The sequence below is a fragment of the Triticum aestivum genome, chromosome 4D, assembly GCF_018294505.1.
Source record: "Triticum aestivum cultivar Chinese Spring chromosome 4D, IWGSC CS RefSeq v2.1, whole genome shotgun sequence".
NCBI classification, from domain to species: domain Eukaryota; kingdom Viridiplantae; phylum Streptophyta; class Magnoliopsida; order Poales; family Poaceae; genus Triticum; species Triticum aestivum.
This window is the reverse complement of record NC_057805.1, coordinates 506,974,557-507,001,487: the sequence shown is the minus strand read 5'-3', so window position 1 is coordinate 507,001,487 and position 26,931 is coordinate 506,974,557. Positions and strand designations below refer to the sequence as shown.

Here is a 26,931-nt window from a genome sequence, read left to right as displayed (position 1 = left end):
AGTTTGACTTCTCACAAAAGCGTATTTTTTTAATCTTTTTCTCCGCTTCCTGGAAGCTGTGCCGTGAGCAAGGGACGAACGAAAACGGGCAGTGGTTCCAAGACGGACGAAAATTGTGTGGGTCCCACCGTAAACCAAAAAAAGTGAAGAAACAATCCGTCCTTTAATATTAGGTAAAGACTAGCCTGAGAGATAGCCCATGTGGGATCCACGGGTCTCTCCAAACTCTAACAGAAGTGCTGCTGCTGACTATCCATATCATGCCTCTCTTCACAAACTTGAGGCCATACTCGATTCCGTGCCATACATCTGACGTATTTCCTGTAAAAACTGTATCAACCAAGTACCCATTTAGGTAGTACTTGTCCTTCAATAGTTGTGCCACAAGACTATCCAGATTCTAGATTAATGTGCAAGCTCGGTTGGCTAGAAGAGGCTGGTTAAAATCTCTCATGTCTCTAAAGCTCATGCATCCGATAGTTTTTGGAAGGATCTTCTTGTCCCAAGCAAGCCAGGCCATCTTTCTTCTACCCTTCTCCAGTCTCTACCAATATTGCTCACTATACTTCTCCAGTCTCTAACAATATTGCCCATTATTTGTTTCCTTAAAACAACAATTAAAGGACTAAAACAACTATATAAGCAAAACAATATTGTTTTAATTAAAATCCTAATTTAAATTATTCTAAAAACAACAAAATAAATCTTACTGTGACAACAATCTAACATGTGACTAGGAGCAAAAAGAATTAAATTAAAAACTATTTCTAAACTCAAATTTTTCACAATGTAGGGTTTGAAGCAAATTCCAACAAATTCAAATTTAAATCATTCAAATTTGAAAACTAATGGCACAAACAGAAACTAGACAAAATTTTGAATCTAATGCAAAAAAGAATCACTCAAAAACATCAAACATCCTAAAAGATATAAGCAATTTAGAACAAAAACAAAAAAACAAAAAACAAATGAAAAAAATGAAACTTTCAGAACCCCTTTAGTCCCAGTTGGTGTCTCCAACCGGGACTAAAGGTCTAACCTTTAGTAACCTTTAGTCCCGGTTGGTGTCTCCAACCGGGACTAAAGGTCTAATCTTTAGTCTCGGTTGGGTACACCAACCGAGACTGAAGGGCATCGCACCCTGTAGTCCCGGTTGGTGTCTCCAACCGGGACTAAGGGTCCAATTTGAACCGGGACTGATGCCTGCCCGGCGCCCTATCCTCTCGAACCAGGACTGATGCCTGCCCGGCGCCCTATCCTCTCGAACCGGGACTAATGCTCACATTAGTCCCGGTTCGTAATGCAACCGGGACTAATGTGTAGATCGAGCTTGGACCAAAGCCCTGTTTTCTACTAGTGTTTTTCTTCGTCCCACATCCCACCACCCCCTCCCACTGGTTTTCTAATCCATTGGTATATTTCTCTCTCTACTCTTTTCTTTAAAAAGACTCAGCAATTTCCTAACGTACAAAAGATCACGAATCTAACTTTCCTAACTTATCCAAATCAACTATATCTCTTATCAATGCAATTTGTTTTGGGAAAAAAATAATAGATTTTCAGGAAACAAATAATGGATTTTAAGGAAATTAACGAGTAAAACATGGCAAACAAATCTTATTGTGAAAGTATTATCTCTACTCCTAAAGTCTCAGTACGTAGGTCGTTCGTTGGTTTCCCCATCGATCGATCCCCTCCCCATCAATGGAGAGACATCCCACCGATTTTTTCTAAATAAACCGCCTGCCTCCACATCTCTCTCGCATGAAAAAACAGCAATTTCCTAACGTACAAAAGATCACGGATCTAACTTTCCTAACGTATTCAAATCAACGATCTCTCTCATCAACGCAATTTGTTTTTGGAAACAAATAATAGATTCTCATGAAACAAAAAATGGATTTTAAGGAAATTAACAAGTAAGAAATGGCAAACAAATCTTATTGTGAAAGTATTATCTCTACTTCTAAAGTCTCAGTACGTAGGTAGTTCGTTGGTTTCGTTCATTTCCCCATTGATCGATCCCCTCCCAATCGATGGAGAGACATCCCCACCAATTTTTTTCCAAATAAAGTGCCTGCCTCTACCTCTCTCTCGCGTGGAAAAAAAATCAGGAAAGAACCACCCGCACATACCCCTCTGATCCATAGATCTTGGGGGAAGATCCGGTAAATCAGGAAAGAACCATCCTGAGCGTAGAAAAAAAGTCACCGATAAAACAAAAAGAGCAATTCACGAACGCCCCCACCCCTCCTCCCCCCGATCCAATCCCTCGGACGATCCGCCTCCCTTGTCGCCTGCCGTGCTGCTGCGTTTGTAGGAGATATGCCCTAGAGGCAGTAATAACAGTTATTTTGTATCTCCAAGTTTGTAATGAATGTTTATGATCCATGCTATAACTGCAATGATTCTCGAGTCTACAATATCCACGAGGCTCGGAGGGAACTCATATGCACGTGTGGTATAATAAACGGTAAAATATATTCCTAGTCTTGCCTCTAAGACTAGCTCAAGTATTGCATGATGATCCTGTTTCCTGATCATGGGCATGACTATGCCGGCAATTTTGAGGGCACAAGTTTGGTAGGACGCTTGTGTTGAATCAACCCGGATTGATGTTATGCTATGAGATACCTTCGTCACAAGTTTATGGTTAATATCATTGAGATAGTTAATGTTTGCATAATTCCTTAGACCATGAGAGTATCAAGTTCCTTCGTGCTTGCTTCGTGAACTTTGGGGTTTGTTAAACGTCATCCGTAACTGGGTGGCTATTACGGCAGCTTTCGGGTTCACGGAAAAGTATAGGAAGTAACAAGATAGCTCAAGATTGGGATTTGCTCCTCCGACGATGGAGAGATATACTCAGGCCCTCTCGGTGTAACGGTATCCATCATCGTCTGGCCAGACACATTGTGATTTGATCACTGGGATGCCGGAACACGGAAACGAGAAAAGAGAACAAAACCGGTAACGAGGTAACTTGCATGGTGGACAAATTGTTCGTCCATGGGCATGCAATAAATCTCACCTCGGGTGTTTGTGACATATTGCGAAGCAACGGGAATAGCTCACTGCAACTGGAGGTTCACTCGAATATTCATTCGTGTGGGTATAAGGGTCAATATGGGTGTCCACGGCTCCGATGTTGTTCATTGATCGGAAGGGGTTCCAGGTCATGTCTATACTTCACCAAACCTATAGGGTCACACGCTTAAGGGTCATCTATCTGCTGAATACTAGACAGGGAGTCTGAGAGAAAATCACCGAAAAAGTTCGGACACCGAAAAGTTTCGGACAGCGGAATCGTACCGCAGAGAGAGGTCATCGGATAAGTTTCGGTGATACCGAAAAGTTGTTTCGGGATACACCATTATGTCAAATTGGTTTCGGCACATGCCTGATAATTCTTGGAGGATGCCAGAATCATTCTGGAAGCTTTTTGGAATTTTCTGAGATAAAAACCGGAAATGTTCCGGAGCTGCCAGAGCCACATCAGATGCTTTTCGCAGATGAAAATCACTAAACCGGAATTGTTTCGGAACGCGTTGAAAATAATTTTGGTGGATACTGGAAATGTTCTAAGCCCACATAAATATTTTCAGTTCGAAAAGACGCTGAAAAATGTCGTCATGAATAGTGAAAGTGCTTTTTGGGATATTTTATGGTGAGTCACCTTTTGGGATATCTCCAAAAGGCTTCTAGAAGGGCTTGGGGGCCAAGCATGCTCCTCATGGGGGTCCCCCAAGGGGGTTGGCCGGCCACATGTGTGGGGCTCCATGGAGCTCCACTTCACTCCCCATTATGCCCTTCATGTGTGACATTTGCATGGGCATTTTGGGTTTTTGTGAGCCATCCCTACCCCTTGGCTTTCCTATAAATAGAGGAGGAGTGGGCAGCCCAAAGCTCATCCCTTGCTCTCATACACATGCCATGCATTATCTGGCTTCTTCTCTCCCTCCCACGAAAAGAGTTTCGTAGAGCCGTAAGGCTGTCTGGGTTCCGGCAGGAACTAGTTCTGGACGGCGAATCCCTGCCGGATAGCTGACACCGTATGTGTGCAACCCCGTAGAGAGATTGTAGTTTCGATCTTTTGCCCGAGGGGCTGTTTGAGTGTCCTCCCGAAGGGCTTTCCGAGTCTCCGTCCGAGTTTCGAGGGTCCTCCCGAAGGGCTGTCCGCGACATTGTCCGGGGGACTGTCTGACCGCCTCTCGAAGGGCTGTCCGGAGAGGGAGTACATCCTCGCGGTTGGGAGGTTGTAAATCCTAGCTGTGGGGATCTGCACCGACGATCTACACCGACTCTTCTTCCGCTGCGCTTCGAGTCGGTACGGATCAGATCAAACCTTGTATGCAGTCTCCATAGTGGTCCTGGGCGTGCTCGTTATACCGAAAATTTTCGTTTTCTGTCGCGTTCCCCTACAGCGTCGACCATAACCGCGACGCCCGACTTTTCCACCAACGTTGAGGCCTTCATCAATCCCTCCAAGCTCTGTGTCCTCCGCATTTTGTTGCCGTACCCTCCACTCTCGTCGCCGGCGGTCACCGAAGCTGTGCCGGATAAGATGGATCTCACGTTCATGTCCGTCAGATTGCCAAGGCTGCGTCACAGTAGTGGCCTGAGTGCTTGCTGCGCTTAAGGTGGTGTCGCATTCGCACATGATGTTTGTCAATTTGTACCGCCGGCTGTACTAGGAGTCTGGGACCATAACAATGGTTTAATTTCCTTTTCTCTATTTGAGAAATAATTGTAATTGTAGGTATCTTCATATAATGGTTTCTGAAGGCATCGAAATCACACAACTTCTCTTGGATGCTGATCTATCAACACATATTCATCACCGGATTAAAATCTGCCACACCGTAATCCTAGGTGGTGGTTTATTTCTAATACTCATATCTCAGAGTATGAGTTATTTACCAATTGAATTTTATGTGCAGCATACTTTTATTATTATTCTGTAGGAGAGTATACGACAATCCTTCCAAGCATTAATTGTTCTGATGATAGTAGAGGGCCTCGATGCATAGGGTAACGATTAAAGCTTTGACCTTATACGGTAATTTTTGGAGCTATGCTAAGTTGCTAGCTTATACATTGCCATTGTAGTTTGTTTTGTAGGCCTCAATTTTTACCATATTGGCATAGGTTAAAACATAATTACATTGTTTAAAATTAAATTGGAGAACATTGTATTGATGATCAAGGAGAGAGAACAAGCCATCTAGCTACTAGCTATGGACCCTTAGGTCTGTGGTAAACTACTCACACATCATCGGAAGGGCAGCAAGGTTGATGTAGAGCCCCTCCGTGGTTCAATCCCCCTCCAACAGAGTTCCATAAAAGGCCCCAGATGGGATCTCTCGAGAACAAAAACTTGCGGTGGTGGAAATAGGGTTTTGGCTGGCTCTTTGTTGGTTTCCCGATTTTAGAGAATTTATAGAGGCGGAATTAGGTCAAACGAAGCAAAGGTGCGCCCACGAGGCATGAGGGCGCGCCTACCCCCTAGGCGAGCCCTGGTGTCTCGTGGTCACCTCCTTCATCTTCTGACTTCCTCCTGAAGCTTCTAGTGTTTCTTTTGTCCAGAAAAAATCTTCAAAAAGTTTCGTGGCATTTGGACTTCATTTGGTATTGATATTCTGAAAAACCAAAAATAGGCAAAGAAAACAGCAACTGGCACTAGGCACTAACTTAATAGGTTAGTTCCAAAAAATGATATATAATTGCTTGAAATTGCGTATAAAACATCCAAGATTGATACTATAATAGCATGGTAGAATAAAAAATTATAGATACGTTGGAGATGTATCATTACTTCCTTGCAACAAAATATTAGTAACACATTAATATGATAGTTTTGATAGCAGTAGTAACAGTAGCAATAGTAGCAGTAGCAATAACAGTAGGAGTAATAGTGATTCAAACAAAGACAATATTATTAAAAGCGTAGGAGTGGAGTAATGATGGTACTTGGATGACAGTCATCATGTAACCGTCACAACCTAGAGATACACAATAGCTCCAACGTACGTCAATCATATGTAAGCATATATTCCGTATATAGTCATGCTTGCAATAAGAACTTGGATGACTTCTTTTGTCCTACCCTCCTGTGGTAGCGGGATAATGGAAACTAAGGGTAATTAAGGCACTTTTTTAATAGAGAACCAGAACAAAGTATTAACACATAGTGAAAACACGAACTCCTCAAATTACATTCATCTCCGGAGAGTATCCCAATTATTGTCACCTTGGGGTCTACGGTTCAATAACATGTGCATATCACGGTAAAAAAATAACATGTGCATATAACTTACAGATAGGATCAAGAACTAAAATATATTCATGAAAACATAATACATTCATATCTGAAATGACGGCACTCGGGCCCTAGTGACAAGAATTAAGCATAGCAAAGTCACAGCAACATCAATTTCAAAACACAGTGGATACTAGTAATCAAGCCATAACAAATTGATTCGATTACATGACGAATCTCATCCATCTGCATCTTCCTCCAGTATGCCTATCATGAAATTACTCACTTCTGGTGGTGAGTATCATGAGGTTGTTGATGACCACGATGATGATTTACCCTCTCTGGAGCCCCGAACGGACTCCAGATCAGGCCTCACGATGTATAGTACTTTTGTACTAACCTCGGAGGGGCCCCTGGTTGTTTTGGCGCGCCCTACCGCAACGTTAGACTATTGCCTTTTTAGCCTACGCTTGCTGCTTGCAGAGAATAGGAGGTGACGGTGGCTCCGTATCATAAAACGCGATGGAACTTTCTCTCTGGTTTTTTTCTCGGGAGGACAGTATTTATGGACTTGGAGGTAGGGCAAACGGAGGCTCGTGGAGCCCACAAGCTCAGCCTGCGCACCCCGATCCTATGGCTCTGTGGTGGCCCCCCTCTGGTAGTTCTTTGCGCATATTCCAAGATAATTCTCTGTAAAATTTGGTCCGATTATGTTAACTTTTTAATTTCGCACAAAAAAACAAAGCCAAGGTAGTTCTACTGAAAACATCGTTAGTTCAGGTTAGTTTCATTCAAATCATGCAAATTACAGTCCAAAACAAGAGAAAAAGTGTTGGAAAAGTCAATACATTGGAGACGCGTATCAGGCGCCCGTCCCCGCCGCATTTTTTTGACCTGTCATTGACCGGACCGTCCTCCCGGTCCTTTAAGGGGGGTTTGAGGCGCCCGGCTGTAGATGCTCTTACAACCAACCATACCTTAAAAGGAAAATAAATAAAAAAGGAGAAGTGGGGATGCAACCCCAGGCAGCAAGTACATAGCGCATAAGGAAAGCTAAAGAGTACGAACAAATAATGTAAAGCTACAACACCATAGTCAAGACCATCCACGCACTGGAGACAAAGGGCAAACGGAAGTTTGGAGGATAATGAAGCCACCGGAGGAAGATCCATCCATAGTTCGCACCCACATGGCGAGACAAGCACAGTGCCATCCGCTTGCACCATCGAAGAAGACCACAAACTTCTTGCTCTTGATTGGAGGGCGCCACACCGTCGGCAAGGTGGAGAAGTTACCTGGAGCACTCATGGACACAGGCAATCTGCCCTGATACGCAACATCGGGAACAGCTTCCTTACAATACAAGGAGCCCAAGAACAAACTCCGATTCCCAAAGCACATGACACGCCATGGACAAGCAACAGAATGGAGATCTCAACCGAAGACACGGCCAAAGAACAAGAGGACCGAGCCACCTCCAGGAACCACCCAAGCTCGCCGCACCACACACTCCATCCACCGCCCAAGACGACACCACTAAGGTGGGAACGATGCCGTTGCACCGCGGCCGCCCAATCCCAAGGTTTGGGGTTTTCACCCGGGCTAAGTGGAAGGAGGTAGCGGGGGAGATGTACCTCAACATCGCGTCCAAGGGGGAATCCGGCGCCCGCAGCACCACCGATGTCGTGGCTGCCACCACCGACCGGTTTTCCCCATCACAGAGCTCCGAACCCAACTCCCACCACACCAATCGCCAAAACATCATTTGGGTCCTAGATGCACTTTCACAAGCCTAAAGCCATTCCATTATTCTTGATAAGCGCCACAAGGAGTACATGGCTATTAGTTTTACCTGTTGTTGTTCTTCGAGTCGAAATGCTTCTGTACAGCTATGTTCCATTTCCGTACCTTTATATATTGAGCGATCATTAGTATTGTACATATAACTATCAGGAATTAATTAGTAACACTATATAATATGTCAAGAATTAAGTGGATACAAATGTTTATACAGGAAATCAATTATTTCAGTAAAAACACATCAAGTAAAAATGATTAGAGATGTATCAAGTTATACCCTCCCCGTGCATGCCGTCGACGGCAGAGTTTGGAGACCCTTGAGATCCGATGGTTCAGAGAAAATGATCAGTGCCCTAACGGTAAAAGGAGACGTGGCAGGCGGAGGTGGATGATCGACAAAAATGCATGTAGTACACTAACTGTTGGGTCAAACATAGCGTCTCCATGTTGTGTGGCCAATGGGGACCTTTTTATTCTTCATTTCACACGATCGATAGAGATCAGCTAAGCATCGACGTACGTCCAGTTACTGATTCTCTGGATGAATCTGCTGCCCATTTCACGCGCAGATCCATCGTTGTCAAACCAATCGCTAGCTTATCGTTTACCTTCAATCCAGGAACATGCAAGTTGATCGCCCTTCATGCAAATAGTCTCGAAGTATGTGCGGTGCTGATATTCTCATATATATTACTGGTCATGTTTATTCTATTATGTGTTTCCTTGTAGTTTTGTATGGTCGATCAAGCGTTCACATGGATATATCTTTGCATGTCGGCATGGTTGCCTAGCTAGCAAGGCACACATATGCACGTCGATCTCCATCAGTTAGGCAGAGAAGCTCTAGATATCTAGTTGTACAATGTGAGCGAGCGATGTACTAGGATATACTAATGTGGATGCATCCAAAACTTGCTCTCTCTGTCTGGTTGAATTTCCCATGTATGTACAAATATTGAGCCAGTTCGACTGCTACAACAAGGGGTCATTTCAAGACTTTGGCCCTAACTAGAGAGTTGACAGCTTGAGATTCAAGGGAGAGCGTATCTGATCAGTATTCCAGTGATACAAACGGAGCGCAGATGACCTTACAAGAACTGATATTTTTCTAGATCAGCAGCTAGAAAATGAGCTGTCTCTCACTGATATTAATAGATTTAGTCTTGTCCATATTTACCTTTTCTAGTTCACCAAAATTTTGTGGTTTCAACATCGACACAGAATGCAATTTTGGCCCCAAGTTTTCATTTCAATATGAAACAACCAGGAAAATTACTATCTTCTGGAAGTACATCTTTGAGGGAAATCTATATAGCACTCCTTTTTTGTGTGTACGGAGGGAGTATATACTCCCTCCGGCCCTTTTTAGTCTGCATATAAGTTTTATCTGAAGACACAGTATCTCTAGTTTGACCAAATTTGTAGAAAAAAGTATCAAGATTTACAATACCAAATCAATATCATTAGTTTCGCTACTCACTCCAACGGAGGCCAGTGAGCGTTTGGTTACTGGATCTATCCGACGGGAGATGGTAGCACGGGATATTTTCAACCGGTTTAGATGGCGGTCATGTAATATGATAGGCAATTAGTTTTCCTATCTTTCTTATGCCAGCCGGTTGTGGCTTTACCTTTTTTTCCTGCTCTTTGTGAGCATTTTTTTGTTCTTTTGTTTGAGACATCAAGACTTCTGTTGAACCTATTTGCTTATTAATTAAGTTGGCCGTATGCATCGTTCTGATGCAGAGGCCGGGCTGCTCCCCCTTTTCCAAAAATATATATATTTGGTATTGTAGATGTTGATATTTTTTATTATAAATGCGGTCAAACTTTGTAAAGTTTGACTTGATACAAATTATATGCGGAGTAGAAAAGACCGGAGGGAGTATTTTGTCATGTATGCCCATTTGTACCAAGGATGCTATCCGGAAAGGGCCAAAATCAAGGTACTATACTCCGTACAATTTTTCGTTATTTTCCTACTAGTGATTTTATCATCCTATATGTACAAATATGTAAACCTTATAAATAACAAAGAGCGTAAGAGAACAAGTCTAATTTGCTCAAGAACTCTGTGAAATTCTTATAGGTAGCAGTTCTATTCTTGCAAAAATAACAATTTCGCATTCATCCCCCATTTGGAATTACATGTTCTAGAAATGACCAAAGTCAATTTTCAACAACTTTGACTCACAATATGTATGGGAAAATTAGTATTGGTTAGATTAAAATAATATCATTATATTTGTTATAAAAATGTGATATTGCAATCTATACAATTTGACCATGATATTTGTCATATGAAAAGCAACGATCGAAGTTTCATGTTGGCGAGAATACCCATTTCTAAATACATGTATTTCCAAATTACTGGAGTATATGATTTAGCCAAAAGTGGTAATTTGATGCTTGCCATAAATTTTGTAGGAATTTAAATGATAGCAAACGACCTTGTAAATTTTTACAACGATCATAATTTCTTCTAACAAAAGGTCTGTGTAGGATATCTCACTTTATAATTTCATCAGAATTAGCATGTAGGATATTTCACTACATAATTTTATTGTTTGAATCTTTCTCGAGTAACCCCCCATCCAATGGGGGCATGAAATATATGCTAATAAAAACATATGATGCTCAAGATAATTAAATAATATCCATATGTATAATACATACATTCATATGTACAAGTATATTGGAATCATATGATAAGTATCTATTCCTTATTTTAGGTATATGGTATCCCCAAGAAGTTAGGTGGTTCTTCCTCTCATGATTTATGAGACAACAAGCTATGATTGTGACGACTTCATTACAGTAGTACATTTCGATTTAAACCAAGTATTTCGATATTCATGGAGGCAGACTTTACATTCAAGACTCTGAACCAGGTTTTAGCTTGACCTCTTGCGTGAGGCCATATTGTGAATACAATGGTGTCAGCCATTAAATCTAGTTCGGTGTGAAATTATGATAAATTTTAGGTCAAAGTGTTGCAATAGCATAAATGTCTGGTTCAAATAGAATTTACTTATTTTAACGTGGAAATATTTGCAGTTAAGTTTATCGACCCCATCATCGCATTATCCATGCCATCCTTCTATTTCGACAGGTCCATGGTTCTTTGTCGTGCAACCTAAGCTTTCAAAATCGACATACCAATCGTGTTACTAGAAGTTAGGGCAGCTCCAACGTGGATCGCCACAACGCACATCACTAAATGCTCGCAGACACGTTAGGATGTGTCTGGGATAGCTGGGCGTAGGGGCCTCAACCTAGGGTGTATTGGGCTGACCATTTGTTGTCTATTGGTACAACAATAGTATTTGGCACCGTGATGCACTGTAGATAAAATGTTTGCCTCGGGTGTGGCATCAACCTGGCGCCTGCCATCTAACCACATTCACCAAATGTCGGCCCGTCCAATGGAGAGAGGAGAGTGAAGGGAGGGAAAGGAAACATGGATTTGTGCTGGGGTTCCAGGTTGAGTTGGCTTTCCACAGCCTGTCTAGACTCCCCCAAGGCTCCCCTAGGCTTGGTGCCGATTTGAGGAAATTCGGACATCCGGACCGACTAGCCTATTTCATAAACAGTTGGTGACCACCATCGGGTGACAAAACATGCCCATACTATTCGGTCCGAGCATTTGTGAGCGATTCAGTATCTGCGTTGGAGTTTCCCTGAGTAACTGGCAGAAAATGAAAGAAGAGAGGTCATGATTAGAAAGGAGATACAGAGGCCAGGGTTTCAACCTTCTTTTTGAAAAAAGAAAAAAGAAAGGTGATGTAGCCAATGCATGCGACAAGGTGTGGATGTGATTATTATTGAGGACATATCACGGGTCTATTTAACACAACTTGAACAAACTTATTATTCACGTACGTGTACAAGTATATAATTTTACAAATATGCGAATCATCTAGATACCATAACGTACGGGATACAATGACGGATGACTAGCTTATACATAGTCAGTGCAAGAAACAAAGCGTAAGCATGCATGCATGCATGCACGAGCGACGACTACGCATGCATATATAAGTATAAAATGCATGGTTTGTGATATTTAGATCGATCGATGTATCCTGGATTTAGCTAGGGCAGGTGAAGTCGGCGGGGCAGGTCTTGCCGCACTGGTTGAGAAGCAGCACGAGGTCGACGGGGACGTTGAGCTTGATGCCGAGAACGTTGGCCTTGATGGCGGTGCAGAGGCACACGGCGGCGTCGAGGTCGGCGAGGCCGCTCAGCAGCGGGCAGCACTGCTCGCTCGCCGGCACGCCGAGGTTGAGCTTCAGCAGGTTAAGTACGTTGGCGCACGCGCTCAGCTTCAACGTGTTGATCGAGCAGGTGCCGCCGCCGCCAGGGGTTGGTACTGGGACGGCCGGCGGGGGCACGGCGATCGGCGGGGTTGGTACTGGGACGGGTGGCGGTGGCACGGCGATCGGCGGCGTTGGGACTGGCACGGACGGCGTGTTGCCGCACGATCCGCAACCGTGCGAGGTTCCCATGAGGACCAGGCTCAGGGCGAGGAAGAGGGTGAGCTTGGAGGGCGCCATTGCTACGAAGCTACGTAGTAGCTAGCGAGAGTGTACTGGCTTGTGGCTGAGCTAGGTTGGCTTTGCTAGCTTGGTATGCTTTTCCTCGGTTGCTTGTGGTGGTATTTATAGCTAGGCCGGGGTGCAGCGCCCAAGTGCAACTGCATCGTTCATGTCATGATCAATCCAATTTGACTCTTGCCTCAATTTGCAAAAAATATGCGCAACCACCACTACTAGTACGCAATTGTTGGATGGTACGTGTGTACCATTACTGGAGCTTAACTCGTTTGCTAACGAACAGAAACACAAGAGCTTTTCCTAGAAAATTTGATAGAAAAATATAGTATGGACAGTAATATACTCCCTCCGTTCCTAAATATAAGTCTTTTTAGATATTTTATTATAGACTACACACAAGCAAAATGAGTGAATCTACGATTTAAACTATGTCTATATACATCTGCATGTAGTTCATATTGAGATCTTTATAAAAGGACTTATATTTAGAAACAGAGAGAGTAGAAGCAGACATAGTATGTATGACAATTGGAATATATCATGCAGCGCTTCGAGCTGGCTAACCTAATGTTCAGGTCATCAGAGACAAAATAGGAGACTATTACGTCTACGGTTTCATTCCATTGTGGGCATGCACATGCATGCTACTACCAGCGCAGGAGATCCCTACATGCATAGTTGCATACACGAGTACGCTACAGCTAGCTCGAATTATTAGTCAATCCGGCCCAGTGGGCAGTGTGTGTGCTAACAAATAATCCCAATACTGACAAAAGAATTATACCATTATAGCTAGCTTACAATATTCCTGTGATGGAGAGGGACCTGGCCTTGTGAACAAGGGCTCGTGAAGAAATTGATAATTGTCTATTATGGACCATCTAGAATAAAATTTAAATTTCAGTCGTCTTCACTATTCTTTGGATCAACACCTAATCATCATGACCCCATCTCATTCACATAAATCATACACGCAAAATGTTGTTAACTAGCATTGAGAGCCTCTACGGAACGTTTTTCTCCTCCGCCATGAGCGACACCCAGGCGTCCAGGGTTTCTCTGCCTTTCGTCCATGCTGCGCTGACCTGCCTCATCACATCTAGCCTTAGTTCTATGGTTTGCTGGGATGTTTTGGAGGTCTTGAAGGGCTGCTTCGGTCGGAGGAGATGAGAGCTCAAGTGGAATTCTTCGTCAGGCCATGCTCGATGGCCCCGTTGGTGAAGCCGATAGCGGCCGGACGTATCCAGCGAGTGTGTTTCTATGGCGGCTTGGCCAGGTTAGGCCATCGGAAAAGATGGCGTCGACGTATGGCACTGGACGGCTCTGAGTTTGATCTCAGATCTGGACTTAGCGTAAAACAACATGGGAAATTTGTCTCAGCTTTGTCTTTTGGGAGTCTTCGTGTTTGGTTTGGGACGGCGTGGCGGTGACACTTTTCCAGTTTCAAAATATTGTCTTCCACACCCTATCCTGTTCTATTGGTGTGCTTATCACCGGCGGAGAGGGTGTGGTTTTGTGTCTTTGGTGGATATTACAGGATCCGGTCGGTTTAAGTTTTCGGTGGATCTGTCTGGATTTGACCGGCTTTCATGGTCTTTAGAGTTTCTATAGGCCCGTGGATTATCCTCCCCTCTACCTACCGCTCTAGCGGCCGATGACCGAAAGGGGACTCCCGGTGCCTCTGCTCTGGCTAGTAGGTTAGGTTAGGGTTTTTACTCCTCGCAGGGCACTGTTTGGGAGGATGGCAGCGCTTCTTTGTTGAGTTGATCTGCCAGACTCCAAAGTTTGTCCATCTGGACGAAATATACAAGCTCCGGTAGGGTTTCTCGTCGTGCGGGTGTGACGGCGAGTTATGCTGTCAGGCACTTCGGATTAGTTCAAGGTTTCAACGACAATGATTTTCTGCTCTAGGGCGCTAGTCCTTAGCTTCCCGACTGTCGTTGACAAGGTCAAGCCGGCTCCGGTAGGGCAGCAGCCACAACGGTGCATCAACGACTAGTTCTGGCAGTAGCATTGGTCGTTTGGTGGTCTAAATATCTCGATGTAATTTTTCTTATGTTTGGGACATTTTGTACTTTTGATGAACTTTGATGAAGATTCGGATGCTTTTTTTGGAAAAAAAAAGAGTTTCTACAGTCCCTTTTCGGCGTTCTTTTCTTCCAGACGATGATTTGCTTCACTAACCATGGTCGCCGCCGTCAGTCTGCATCGATGACATCCACTGCTTCTACAAGCTCTTGGGGTTTCAAAAAAATTGCTTCATCAAAGCGGAGGCCTGGAGACGGCATCGAGCTATGTACACGGCGTGGCGCTGGTAGATGTAGTAGGAAGAAGACCTTGGCATCTATCATCATCCTCATCTCGTTTGAGCGTTATCTTATTTTTTTGCATAATTGTTTGTAATGTCTTGATAATTTTAATATATGACATTAGGTTTTTCTAAACACTTAATCATCATCACCCCCATCTCGTTTCACATAAATCATACACCCATGTTGTTAACTAGCATTCAGAGGCTCTATGAACAATTTTCTCCTCCCCACGAGTGATTCCCATTCGTCTAGGGTTTCCTTGTCTCGTCCCATGTGGCCTTGGTGCTATGGAAGCATGGTGGATCCTGGCCCATGCCCGCAGGAGGGCTCCTGCTTCGTTTTTAGGAGTTTTGAAGTTTATTTACGATTTGTGCCCTGCTCAGGAAGGCATGCAAGGCGACGACGGCTCCTGAATATGGAATAAGGTTCTCCCTAACTAGCGCCGGCGGTGCATCTCGTGTTGTCAGAGGTCGTGTGGAGGTGTGTCTCCAGCGGATCATGCAGGATTCAATCGGTGTTTTTTCATCGGTAGATCCATATGGGCCTGGTCTTCGTTCATCCACATCCATGTGTTTACAGATTGGTCCTTCCGATCTACGCTTCTCTTCATTAGTATTTTTTGTTACTTTCGATGTTCTTGAAACTTCCATAAACTTTGATGAATAGATCGAAAGTTTTTCCCGCAAATAAATAAATAATCATACACCCTGCATTTTTGTTCAAATAAAAGTCTTCTCTTTCAATACTGAAACTTTATGCTAGATATTGTGCAATTTTAGGTACTCTCTCCATTCCCTTATACACGGCCACAAACTCATATTACAGGTACCAAGATAAAATTTAATGACTCCTTTGCAAGTCAACTTTTCTTTTCGTTAACCGGGATCATTAATACACCACAAGCATGCAACAAATGAATGGGAAGGAAGTGCCTGAGTGTCATTATGACTACATGCATGTAAGTATTAAAAAGTTGCTAGTACGAGGAAATATCATTAATTTTTTCCTCGATTACTGTTGGTTGCCTTGTATTGATGCAAAATGTATTTTTGATAGTGGCCTTGTATAAGGGAATGGAGGGAGTAATTAGGATATAAAAAGGTCTTAACTAAGATCTAGTGCAAGTGAAAAATATATCCACTTTATCTACATAGCACTATATTAATTTGCAAACTAACAAATTAATTTACATGAAAATAGAGACAACACCATATTAATCTGCAGCTATCTTTTTCGATGGCTTACTTTCACATGCATCTATGCAAAATATTCATACAAAAATTATTTTATATGTAACTAAATGATAATGGGGGACAATATCCTCTGCTCCCAATCTCCAATGTGTAAAAAAGCAATTTCAAAAGTTTTAAAAAGACTCTTTTTTATGAATGTTCATATGTGTCCATAACCTCTAAATCAGACCCAAACTCAAAATTGACATTGATAACAAGAAAGACAAACTCGGCTAAAATGACACTATTCACATAAAGATTTCTCTTTTTTGTTAACCAATGTATATTTTGAGTTTGGATCATCTTTATTGATTGTAGACACATGTTTTCTGAACATTCATAAAAAATATCAGATTTTTTTTTGAAACATTTGAATTCAAAATTTTAAGCATTAGAGCATGGGAGCACTGGATATTTCCCATGATAATGGAGGGCTAACTGAGATAAGTTTGACCATTTGTCTCTTGTTTTTTTAGAACTCGTTTGGAGGAGCGCTCGTGCCTGAAAGCCCCAATATACCGCCCTTAAGTGGCAACTATGTGAGCACCATGTCAACAATCCATTTATATAATTATGCCAGCAAATGGCGATGCCCATTTAAGTTATTTGTTTTATAAAATGCAAAAATGAGTTTATTTTCCTCATAAAAAATATTTATTTACTAATTTTACAAATCCTCTCTATATCAGTAGATAATACATAGAGAAATATTTATATAAAAAGTAAAAAATCTTGTAGCTAAATATAGATGGTTCATATATTTGCAAAAAAATATTCCCACATATGAAAGGCAATATCATATATTCATAGTTGTGAAAATTTTCATATATTTTAGATAGGTTGTTCAAGTGTGTCAGAATATATGTTCATGTAATTTTAAAAGTTCTTACTATTCTTAATTATTTGAAAAAAATAAGACACGAAAGAAAAAAATGGAAAATAAAAATGAAAACGTAAAATAAAAATGGAAATTAAAAAGAAAAACGAATAAGAAGAACTAGAGATAGTAAAGAGAAAAGAAAAAGTGTAAAAACACAATACTTGGCTGGCCACACGCGGAGACGGTTTTTTCCCTCCGGTCGTGCTTTCACTTTTTCTGAGGAGCTACGGTCGGAGAGGTCAATCTTCACAAAAATAAAAAGGTTCACAAATTAAAAAAAAATCTTTCTAAATTTCAGAAAAAAAATCCTGAATTTGGAAAATAACATCATGAATTTGGAAACATTTAAGGGATTATTTTTAAAAAAGTTCATCAAGTCGAAAAAATCCGAACTTTGAAAAGTTCACTAAAAAGTTAGTAAAAACCAAGAAATGTTCATGGATTTGAAAAAAAATCATAAAATTGAAAAAAGTCCATGTATTTTGAAAAAATTTGACTTATGAAAAACTGAAAATTTTATATGATTTGAAAGAAGTTCACTAAAAAGTTAGCATAACTGAAAGGGTTTGAAATTTTTGGAAAAGTTCATGAAATTTGAAAAAAAATGTGTTCAAAAATATGAGAAAAATTAAGAATTTGAGAAAAAATTATGGATTTGTAAAAGTTGTCGAAAATCTAAAAGATTCATGTATTTGTAAAAAAGAAAGAGGAAGAAAAACAAAAATAAAATAAAAATGACAAATGATATAAAAACAGAACAAAACCTGGTTTAGATAAATTAGAATAACCCAACAGAATCTTGCATAAGCTTCCCAAAACTATGCTGCAAAGCTTCCAGAAGTTTCACAAAATTCGGACAAACTTCCCCGCTTAATGACTTGCCTGGGCCGACCCATTTCGTATTGAGGGTGTTCGCCGATTTGCAAAACATACTAAAACCAGCACTTAAGGCCCTATATGGGATTTGGCTTTCGGTCATGCTTTCCCAAATTATGAGCCCACCATCATCTCTTCTTTCAGAGGAGTCCACTATCATCTAAAACCCACAATGTGCTCCCATACCGGTCGCATCTATATCACACGGCTAGCGGGTAATAATGAGTTGTCACACGAGTCGTCAACCACATGGGCCCGCCCGCTAGATCATTGACCACACGTAACTGCTTTCATATCATTTTTATGTCACAACTCATTCATTTGAATTCTTCTGGTAAAGTTCTGTCCACCAGACTAAAATAAATAATTGAATGTTAACATAATTAAAAATGTTTATTATTTTTAATGGATGCTCCACAAATCAAACGTCTATTTTTCAGCATGGCAAATCAAACGCTTGAGGTGGCAAATTATGTTGTCACAAGAATGGCAATTTCCTATAGCAAGCATGGAAAATCTTTCTCGTGTTCAGTCTTTTGCCAGGGATTATCATTCTTGCTATAGGAAATTGATATACTCACGATAATATAATTTGCAGTAAAAACTTTCCGTTTGCCATGCTTAAGAATCCGATGTCAGATTTTTAGCGTTTCCATTTTTAAATGTTAATATAATCTAAAAAGTGTTCATGTATTGAAAAACATTCAAATAATTTTCTAAAATATTCCCACATGATAAGAAAATGATTATATAAATCTAAAGATGTTAATAATTTTTTTCATGGATTTTTATAACATATTGCATAGTGTTTAAAAGAATGCTCAAATATTTTTTTGAAATATCGAGTACAACATGGATGCACATGCGCATAAACTTACACCACCATGCACATGCACTCACACAACGCCTACCGAAGATTGGCTCAAAATTGTGGAGTTGATAGATTGGCGAAGTCATCAAAAGCGTCTCGTATCATCGGAAACGTAGCCTCGCACTGAAAGAATAATTTGCATTAATAAAACATCACGATGTCAAACTGTTACAAAGGGTTTACACATTTCAATATTTTGTAAATAATTGGTGTATTTTTATAAATAATATGTCTTATTTTATAAAGTTAATTTTACAAACTATTACAAAGGCTTTACACATTTGAATAAATCATGCTATTTCAAGAAATATATATAATTTTCAAAAAGGAAGAGGAAAAGGCAGGTAGAAAAAAAAACAGAAAAAGAACAAAAGAAAAAAAAGAAAAACCAGAAAAGGCAATCCAGAGAAAATTGCAAAAAAAATCTTTGAAAAAATAACAACAATAATAATAATAATAATAATTGTTAACCGACTCAACAATGTTGTAACTAAAGCAATTTTATAAATTGGAAGTAATTTTGTAGAGAAATGAAAGCATGTTTGTATACAAGATATAAAATATTGGTCACGTATCAAAAAAAATGTTCGTTTACACAAAAATTATACTCATGATATCACTTATTTGAATCAATGCCTAATGAAGACGACAAGAAGGTATAAATTTTGATGTAAAGTATGCCTATGTCTATAATATGCTTATTCGTTATCTAGTGTCTGCATAATAGCTTGTCATGCGATTACATTAAATTTACGCGATGCATAGACGAACCAACCTATGGTTCGATGGTTAGGAGGAAAGTGGTATCCCAGTCCACCAGAGTTAAAGTCCTATACTTGATATTGATGCTCACATTTTTTTGAATTTATTTCCAGCTTTTAGACGATGTGCCTTCAGTTGGAGGAGACGTTCTCATCGACTACGAAGGCGTCTGTGGTGAATTCGTCAATCTCAAGATGATGTGCTTGCTCAGTCTATCGGAGGTGCTCATAGGGGTAGGGTGTGCATGCCTGCGTTCATAGGATTGAGTGTATGTGTGTATGTATGAGCGTCAGCGTCTGTACTATGTTAAAAAATATGTTGCATAAACCAATTCTTAGTGGTAGAACTAGTAAGTGGGATTATGCTTTCATTGAGTATGATTTGACTTATGAATATTTGAAATCTATGAAAAGCCAAATCGCACTTTATTGTTGAGCATCCGATTGACACATGCAGAATGTTGGTATTAACATTGTTTCTCTAGTAAGATGAAGATTATATTTCCATGGTTCAGTTTGTAGCATTGTTCAAGGTGTTGGTGTTGTTTATATTTGTCCTTATTAGTACTGTTTTTCAAGCCTCATGACACTTAGGATATTTTCCCACGAACAATCAGCCCTAATATATATAAAGCATTGGTTTACCGGTTTTGAGCTTTTGGTTGTTATAGGTGCCACACATATTAAGTATTTTGGTGATTGGTATTTGTAGTGCAACAAATATCCATGGTTAACCCATGTTTTGACGAATCACTAAATATTTATATTTGGTATAATTCCACCATGAATTGCTTTAGTTTTGCTCATATATCTAGATATGAAAACATGACAACAAATGAGTTGACGTAACAAGCATCTAGTTACCATATTGATTGTGGTGTATTTCACATTTCTCAAGAGTCTATGCTATTCTCACCAACATTGGCAATGTTGGACTAGAGCACACCACTTCGGCCACTATTGAAAAATCTGGTGTGGGTGAACACAATGTTTTGAGGATGCCTATAGTTGAGGTGGACACAAGGGTTTGGCGGATGGCTTTGAAAATATGCATTTGATGATGATCTTTATCGTTCGAATATTTACTGTATTCTTTTGAAGTACTTTGATGAGGACCAAGCTAGAATTGCTATGGGAGAGGTGCATGGGGGCATTTGTGGCACTCAGTGGAGGCACAAGATAAAGTGGCTATTACGGTGTGTTGGATTCTTTTCACTGATAATGATTGATGATGCCTTTAATAAGTATGGTAAAGGGTGTGAAGCTTGTAATTTTGGTGTGATATTCACATTGCTCCTGCTGTTACATTACACCCTATTGTCAAGTTGTGTCAGCACAGAGGATGGGGATTAGATGTTATTTGGAAAATTTATTATTACTCTTCCAAGGGGCATCTGATGGATGTTAGTAGATATTGATTATTTCAGCAAGTAGTTTGACGCAGTACCTCTCAAGAATTAGACACATTGGGAGGTAATTCAATTCCTAAATGACCACATTATTCATAGATTTTGTATTCCTCAGAATTAAACTACGTATCAAGGCTCCTTGTTTATCTCAATACAAGTGAAAGAAATTGCCGGATCACATCAGATAAAAATGCTCAATTATTTTCCATACACTAATGTCTAAGATAATGTACAACTTTAATCTAGCAATAAGATACTAATCAAGCTCAATAAAAAGAGGATAGAAGTTAATCCAAGAGATGGCATGAGGTGTTGTCTGGGGCTTTGTGTGCACATTGAATCTCTAGGCGTGGTGCTACAAACGCAACTCCATATGAGCTTGTGTATGGACATGAAGCCATTTTACATAGATGTAAATTTCCAACACACAATATAAGGTCAAGTTGAAGAGCATTCAAGTTGGTAATCTCGCGTTGACATTGTCCTTAGATTAAGATTTGGAGCATGATTATTTTTTCGAGGACAACATTGCCAAAAGACAGGGCAGCATGTGTTGACACCATCTTTCGATGAGACATAGACCCAGATGACCTCCGGGCTAGTACATAAGTATGCGCTTTTGAACTCATAGTCTACTCAGAGGCTCTGAGTGCCTCCGATCATTCCAGAAATGTGCAACCAACAACTCAGAGTCCATCCTAAGGCTCTAGACGCTCTTCGAAATAGAACAGTGGCATGTAGCAGCCCGCGTGGAGCTCTGGATACCCTTCGGACCAAAGCAGGAGTACGCAACGCCCGCTAGGAGCCTACTCAAAGGAGGCATGGAGGCTCCTGACTAATTTTCCCAAATTAGGCCAGGTTTAAGGTTTTGTATGGAAATTTTAGTCCGTTTCTTACACCAAAATTCCAGCCACATCTATTAACTACAAATAAACGGAGGTGCTACTCTTGGTTCATATTCTTAGTCTGTCATGCACTTTTACACAAAACCACCTTGATGTTTTTAGACATTAACCAACAGTCTGATGAGGAAGTTCCATATGTTGTTGTTCGTCCGTTTCATCCGGCCTTCCCGTTTCATATCTTCATGCCATATCCAAGATCAAAATGTATGTGTTGTGGGACATGAAATTCTTAGCCTGTCCAACACACGCATAAGTAGTGGGACACCACGGTTACGACTAGTGACCAATTCCATGGCCACAATCGTGAAGACACACAAGTGCTGGTCGCGGCCTTCCTGAATGAGACAACCCAGTCAGATGCGCGGGATCCATGGCTCCCCGACGTAAACTAAATTCATGTATCCCGTCAACCTCCTCGATCGATCATCAATACCGACGCGGATTTAACAATCTCCATCACAATGTCGTCGTGTTGGGAGTCGATCATGTTGGCGCTGTCGCCAGCAAACATGAGGTCATGGGAGGTGGCACTGCAGGATTAGGTACTGGCACGAGACAAGGTCGCGGTGTCCCAGTGCTCGGACGTGTGCTGTTTAGCAAAGCGAGCGAAATGGGAATCATAGAAGCCAATGTGAATGACGTCCGTAGGTACGGCATCGCGGGGCTCTCGCTCAGATCACCGGCGCCCTTCGCCTAAGTGACGTTCGACCTCGTCGCGACGCATAGGGCATGCAGACATACGACATCACAGACTCTCACTCGGATCATCGGGACTGTTAGAACGCATCTTCAGGAGCAGCTACACCGGCATGCACACGATCTACTGCATGTTCCAAAGCACACGATCGACATGCATACGATCTGGTGCATGTTCCAGGGCACGCGATCTGTTAAAAGGAAAAGTGACATCACTAATGGATGTTTAGGGGCGTGTGAGGATTTGTTTGTCCCATTGCAAGTCACCAAGTCGAGTTCAAGTGCCGAAGCAGAGTACTGCGGCGTGGCTAACTGTGTCCCCGAGTCTCGTTGGCTTCGGCAACTCCAGCATGAGTTGCGCCGACCACCTACTCAGGCCAGAATTGATACTGCGACAACAACAGCGCCTCCTATCTCTCTTCAAATCTAGTTCAACATCAACGCACGAAGCATATTGAGATTGATCTACACTTCGTTCATGATCGCGTGGCACTTGGTGAAGCTCGCGTTCTTCAAGTTCCTTGGAGCTCCCAATTTGGAAATTTGTTCACCAAAGGACAACTGGGGGGGGGGGGGGGGGGGGGGGGGAGTGTGTTAACATGTAAACACATGTCGCCGTCGCCTCCTGAACTTCAGGATCGCCCAAATCCTGCGTGTCTTCTCTCTCGGGCATTCTGTTTCCTCCACGGATGTATATGTGTAACATGTTGTAACTCATTCTACCCACAAAAATAATGTTGTAGCTCATTCAACAGTAAGATCAATTCCGTTGTTCAACTGTGACAGCTTCCCACCAACCTTGCAGAAGAACTTGTCGGCTTGCAGCAGCCGTAGCGCATCCGATGGTTCATAGCAAAATGAGCGGTGCAACAACGGCGTGGGTTTCCGTCCCTAGAGATATGCTACTGATGCATATGGACGCATGTACTAGTACACTAGCTGTTAGGTCAAACATAGCGTCTCCATGCGGTGGCCAATGGAGACCTTTTTATTCTCCGTTTCACATGATCGATCGAGAGCCATAGCTAGCTCTACGTACGTCCAGTTACTCCTACTGATTCTTTGGACAAATCTGCTGGCCATTTCACGCGTCAGTCGGACGTTATCAGGTGGATTACTAGCTTGTCGTTTGCCTACAATCCATGGAACATGCAAGTTGATCGACCATATATTCATGCATGTAGTCGTGGTCTCGAAGTCTGTGCAGCGCAGGAATTCTAAGTTTGCTAACATATATTACTGGTCAGAATTATTCTCTTTCCTTGTAGTTTTGTATGGTCGCTCAAGTGTTCAAAGGGATATATATAATTATCTTTCCATGTCGGCAGGGTTGCCTAGCTAGCAGGATAGAGATATGCACGTCGATCTCCGTCAGTTAGGCAGAGAAGCTCTAGATATCTAGGATATTAATAATGTGGATGCATCCAAAACTTGCCCTCTCTAGCTGCTTGAATTTCCCATATATCTACAAAAATTGAGTCAATTCGACTGCTAGAAGAAAGGATTATTTCAAGACTATGACCCTAACTAGAGAATTGATAATTTGAGATCCAAGAAAGGGAGTGCGTGGCCATATTCGATCGATATTTAAGTTACAGGACATACCGTAAATGGCCTTACAAGAACTGATATATTTCATCAGGATCATCAGCTAGAAAACCTTATAAATTTTAGATATACCCCACGTATTGCTGCAAGAATTGGTTGCAATATATTATTTTGATTAGATTTTGTTGTCTCGAATTTGAGTATAAGCATAAAGACAAAAAATACATATTATTTATTGTATTTCATTATTATATAGTTGCTAATATTTATAGAATATATGTATTATTTCTCATGCATGTTCGGGGAACTAAAATTACTTAGGTTGAAGAAATGGGATTTTCATATTTTTTATAATTAAGATTTTCCATGCATGTTGAGAGAATTGATGCGGTGATGTTGACGAGGTGGCATGTGTGCATGTTGAGATAAATAAAGTAGTGGGATCAACTACCTAAGTAGTAGGATACATGAGAGTGCAACAAACCATTCATTATGTTCAATAATCTCATGGAATTACATAAAATATTTATTGGTAGCACTTCCATTCAGGTATAAAAATGTAAATTTCCCATTAATCAAATAGGTAAATGATATAGACTATTTTTTAACACATGACCATGAAATTGAGGAAGCGAGAGTGGGATTAAGACATCATTGGTTGTTGCCGAAGAAAATTGCTCCCCCTTTTGGAAATACATATTCTTCTATAAATACTGAAGTCAGACCTGAAAAAGTTTAACTCAGGCTATGCATGGGAAATATTATTGTTGGTTAGATGAAAATAATATCATTAGATTTATTGTAATTTCTTTGTTATATTGCAATATGTAAAATTAGACCAACATATTCGTAAAGTTGCATGTTGAAGACATACCCATTCCTAAAAGACATGTATGTCCAAATGATGCTAGTACATTATTTGGCAAAAAAATGTTGGTTTGGTACTTGACCTGAATTTCGCAGGAATTTAAATGATAGAGAACATCCTTGAAATTTTTTACAAGGATAATAATTCATTCATCCAAAAGGACTGTAGGATATTGTTCTGTATAATTTTATCGTTTCATATTTTCAAACTGTCCCGAGTCATACCCATCCAAAGAGAGCCACACATTATTATCCATACTAATATAAACATATGATGTTCAAGATAAATACTCCCTCTGTTGCGAATTACTCATCTCTGAAATGGATGTATCTAGAACTAAAATACATTTAGATACATCCATACATGCGACAAGTAATTCGGAACGGAGGGAGTAGGTATGAATACATTCTTATGTATCAATATATTTAGATATCATGCGATTCGTAGCTGTTGATAATTTCAGATATATGGGTACCACAAGCAGTTAAGTGCTTCTTGCTTCCTTGATTTAGCTAACAATACGTTGTGAAATACCTTCATTGCAGTTGTACATTCATGTGTGTAAATAGAATACATCTTGATTTAAACCAGGGAGTGTGATATTCTCAGAGCCATTTTTTTGGGACACTCTGAACCAGGTTTTAGCTTGACCTGTTGTATGAGACCTTATTGTCAAAACCGATCAAGTCAGGCATTAAATCTTGTTCATTGTGAATTATGAAGCTAAAATCTGATTCAAAGTGCCACAATGATACACATTTAGGTCAACGTGTTGCAATATCATGGATGTCCAGTTCAAATAAAATTTACTAGCGTTAACATTGAAATGTTTACAGTTCACACCATCCTTCCGTCGACGGATCCATGGTTCTTCATAGTGTGATGTAAGCTTAAAAAAAGATGCGGCAAGCATGCATTCTATATGTAGCTGCCGCGATGAGAAACAAGATTAGCCGCCAACACGTGGCAAACTTAAAAACGTTACCGTGCTTTTGTAACTGACAAATGGAAAGAAGAGAGGCCACGATGAGAAACATGATGTAGCCGCCAATGCATGTGAAGAGCTGTGGATCTGATCACGCTTCATAGAATACAATCATGTGTGCGTACGTGCGTACAATATATACAAGCTGGCACATCACGGATCGAGTTAACACAACCTGAACACCCATGCAAAAAAATAAAAACACAACCTGAACAAACTTTTTATTCCACGTACATATATTCTTTTACAAATACTTGAATCATGCATTTAGATACCATAACGGGAGATGAGTAACTTAAGCATGCATGCACGAGCGAGGGAGCCCATCATCCACGCGACTGACATACACATGAACTGGAAAAGCAGAAAATATATAGGTGTGCATGCGTATACCAGAAAATATGATAATTATGACTACGACGATGACGACGATGCAGGTCTAACATGCATGGTTTGTGATATATATGGATCAGCTGGGGCAGGTGAAGTCGGCGGGGCAGGTCTTGCCGCACTGGTTGAGGAGGAGCACGAGGTCGACCGGCACGTTTAGCTTGATGCCGAGGACGTTGGCCTTGATGGCGGTGCAGAGGCACACGGCAGCGTCTAGGTCGGCGAGGCTGCTCAAAAGCGGGCAGCACTGCTCGTTCGTCGGCACGCCGAGGTTGAGCTTCAGCAGGTTCAGCACATTGGCGCATACCTTCAGCTTGAGCGTGTCGATTGAGCAGGTGCCGCCCGCACCGCCGGGTGAAGGCGGAGACGGCACGGGAGCTGGTGGGGGCACGGCGATCGGTGGGCTTGGGACTGGGACGGGCGGTGTGTTGCCGCACGACCCGCAGCCATGCACGGCCACGAGGAGGGCCAGGTTCATGGCGATGAAGAGGGCGAGCTTGGAGAGCGCCATTGCTATGTGGATAACGCTAGTAGCTAGCTAGAGTGTACTGGCTTGTGGCTGAGCGCTAGGTGGGCTTTGCTA

At 41.3% G+C, this 26,931-nt stretch overlaps 2 protein-coding genes across 2 annotated transcripts; both read right to left on the bottom strand.

Moving 5' to 3' along the window:
- Nucleotides 1-11,906: 11,906 nt before the first annotated feature.
- Nucleotides 11,907-12,676, bottom strand: LOC123100670 (cortical cell-delineating protein). Its single transcript, XM_044522559.1, has one exon. It carries the CDS (start codon nucleotides 12,613-12,615, stop codon nucleotides 12,151-12,153), a length of 465 nt encoding a protein of 154 aa, XP_044378494.1. The 5' UTR covers nucleotides 12,616-12,676; the 3' UTR covers nucleotides 11,907-12,150.
- Nucleotides 12,677-26,154: 13,478 nt separating this feature from the next.
- Nucleotides 26,155-26,929, bottom strand: LOC123100669 (cortical cell-delineating protein). Its single transcript, XM_044522558.1, has one exon. The coding sequence runs from the start codon at nucleotides 26,857-26,859 to the stop codon at nucleotides 26,428-26,430; it is 432 nt and encodes a 143-aa protein (XP_044378493.1). The 5' UTR covers nucleotides 26,860-26,929; the 3' UTR covers nucleotides 26,155-26,427.
- Between the last annotated feature and the right edge of the window lie 2 nt (nucleotides 26,930-26,931).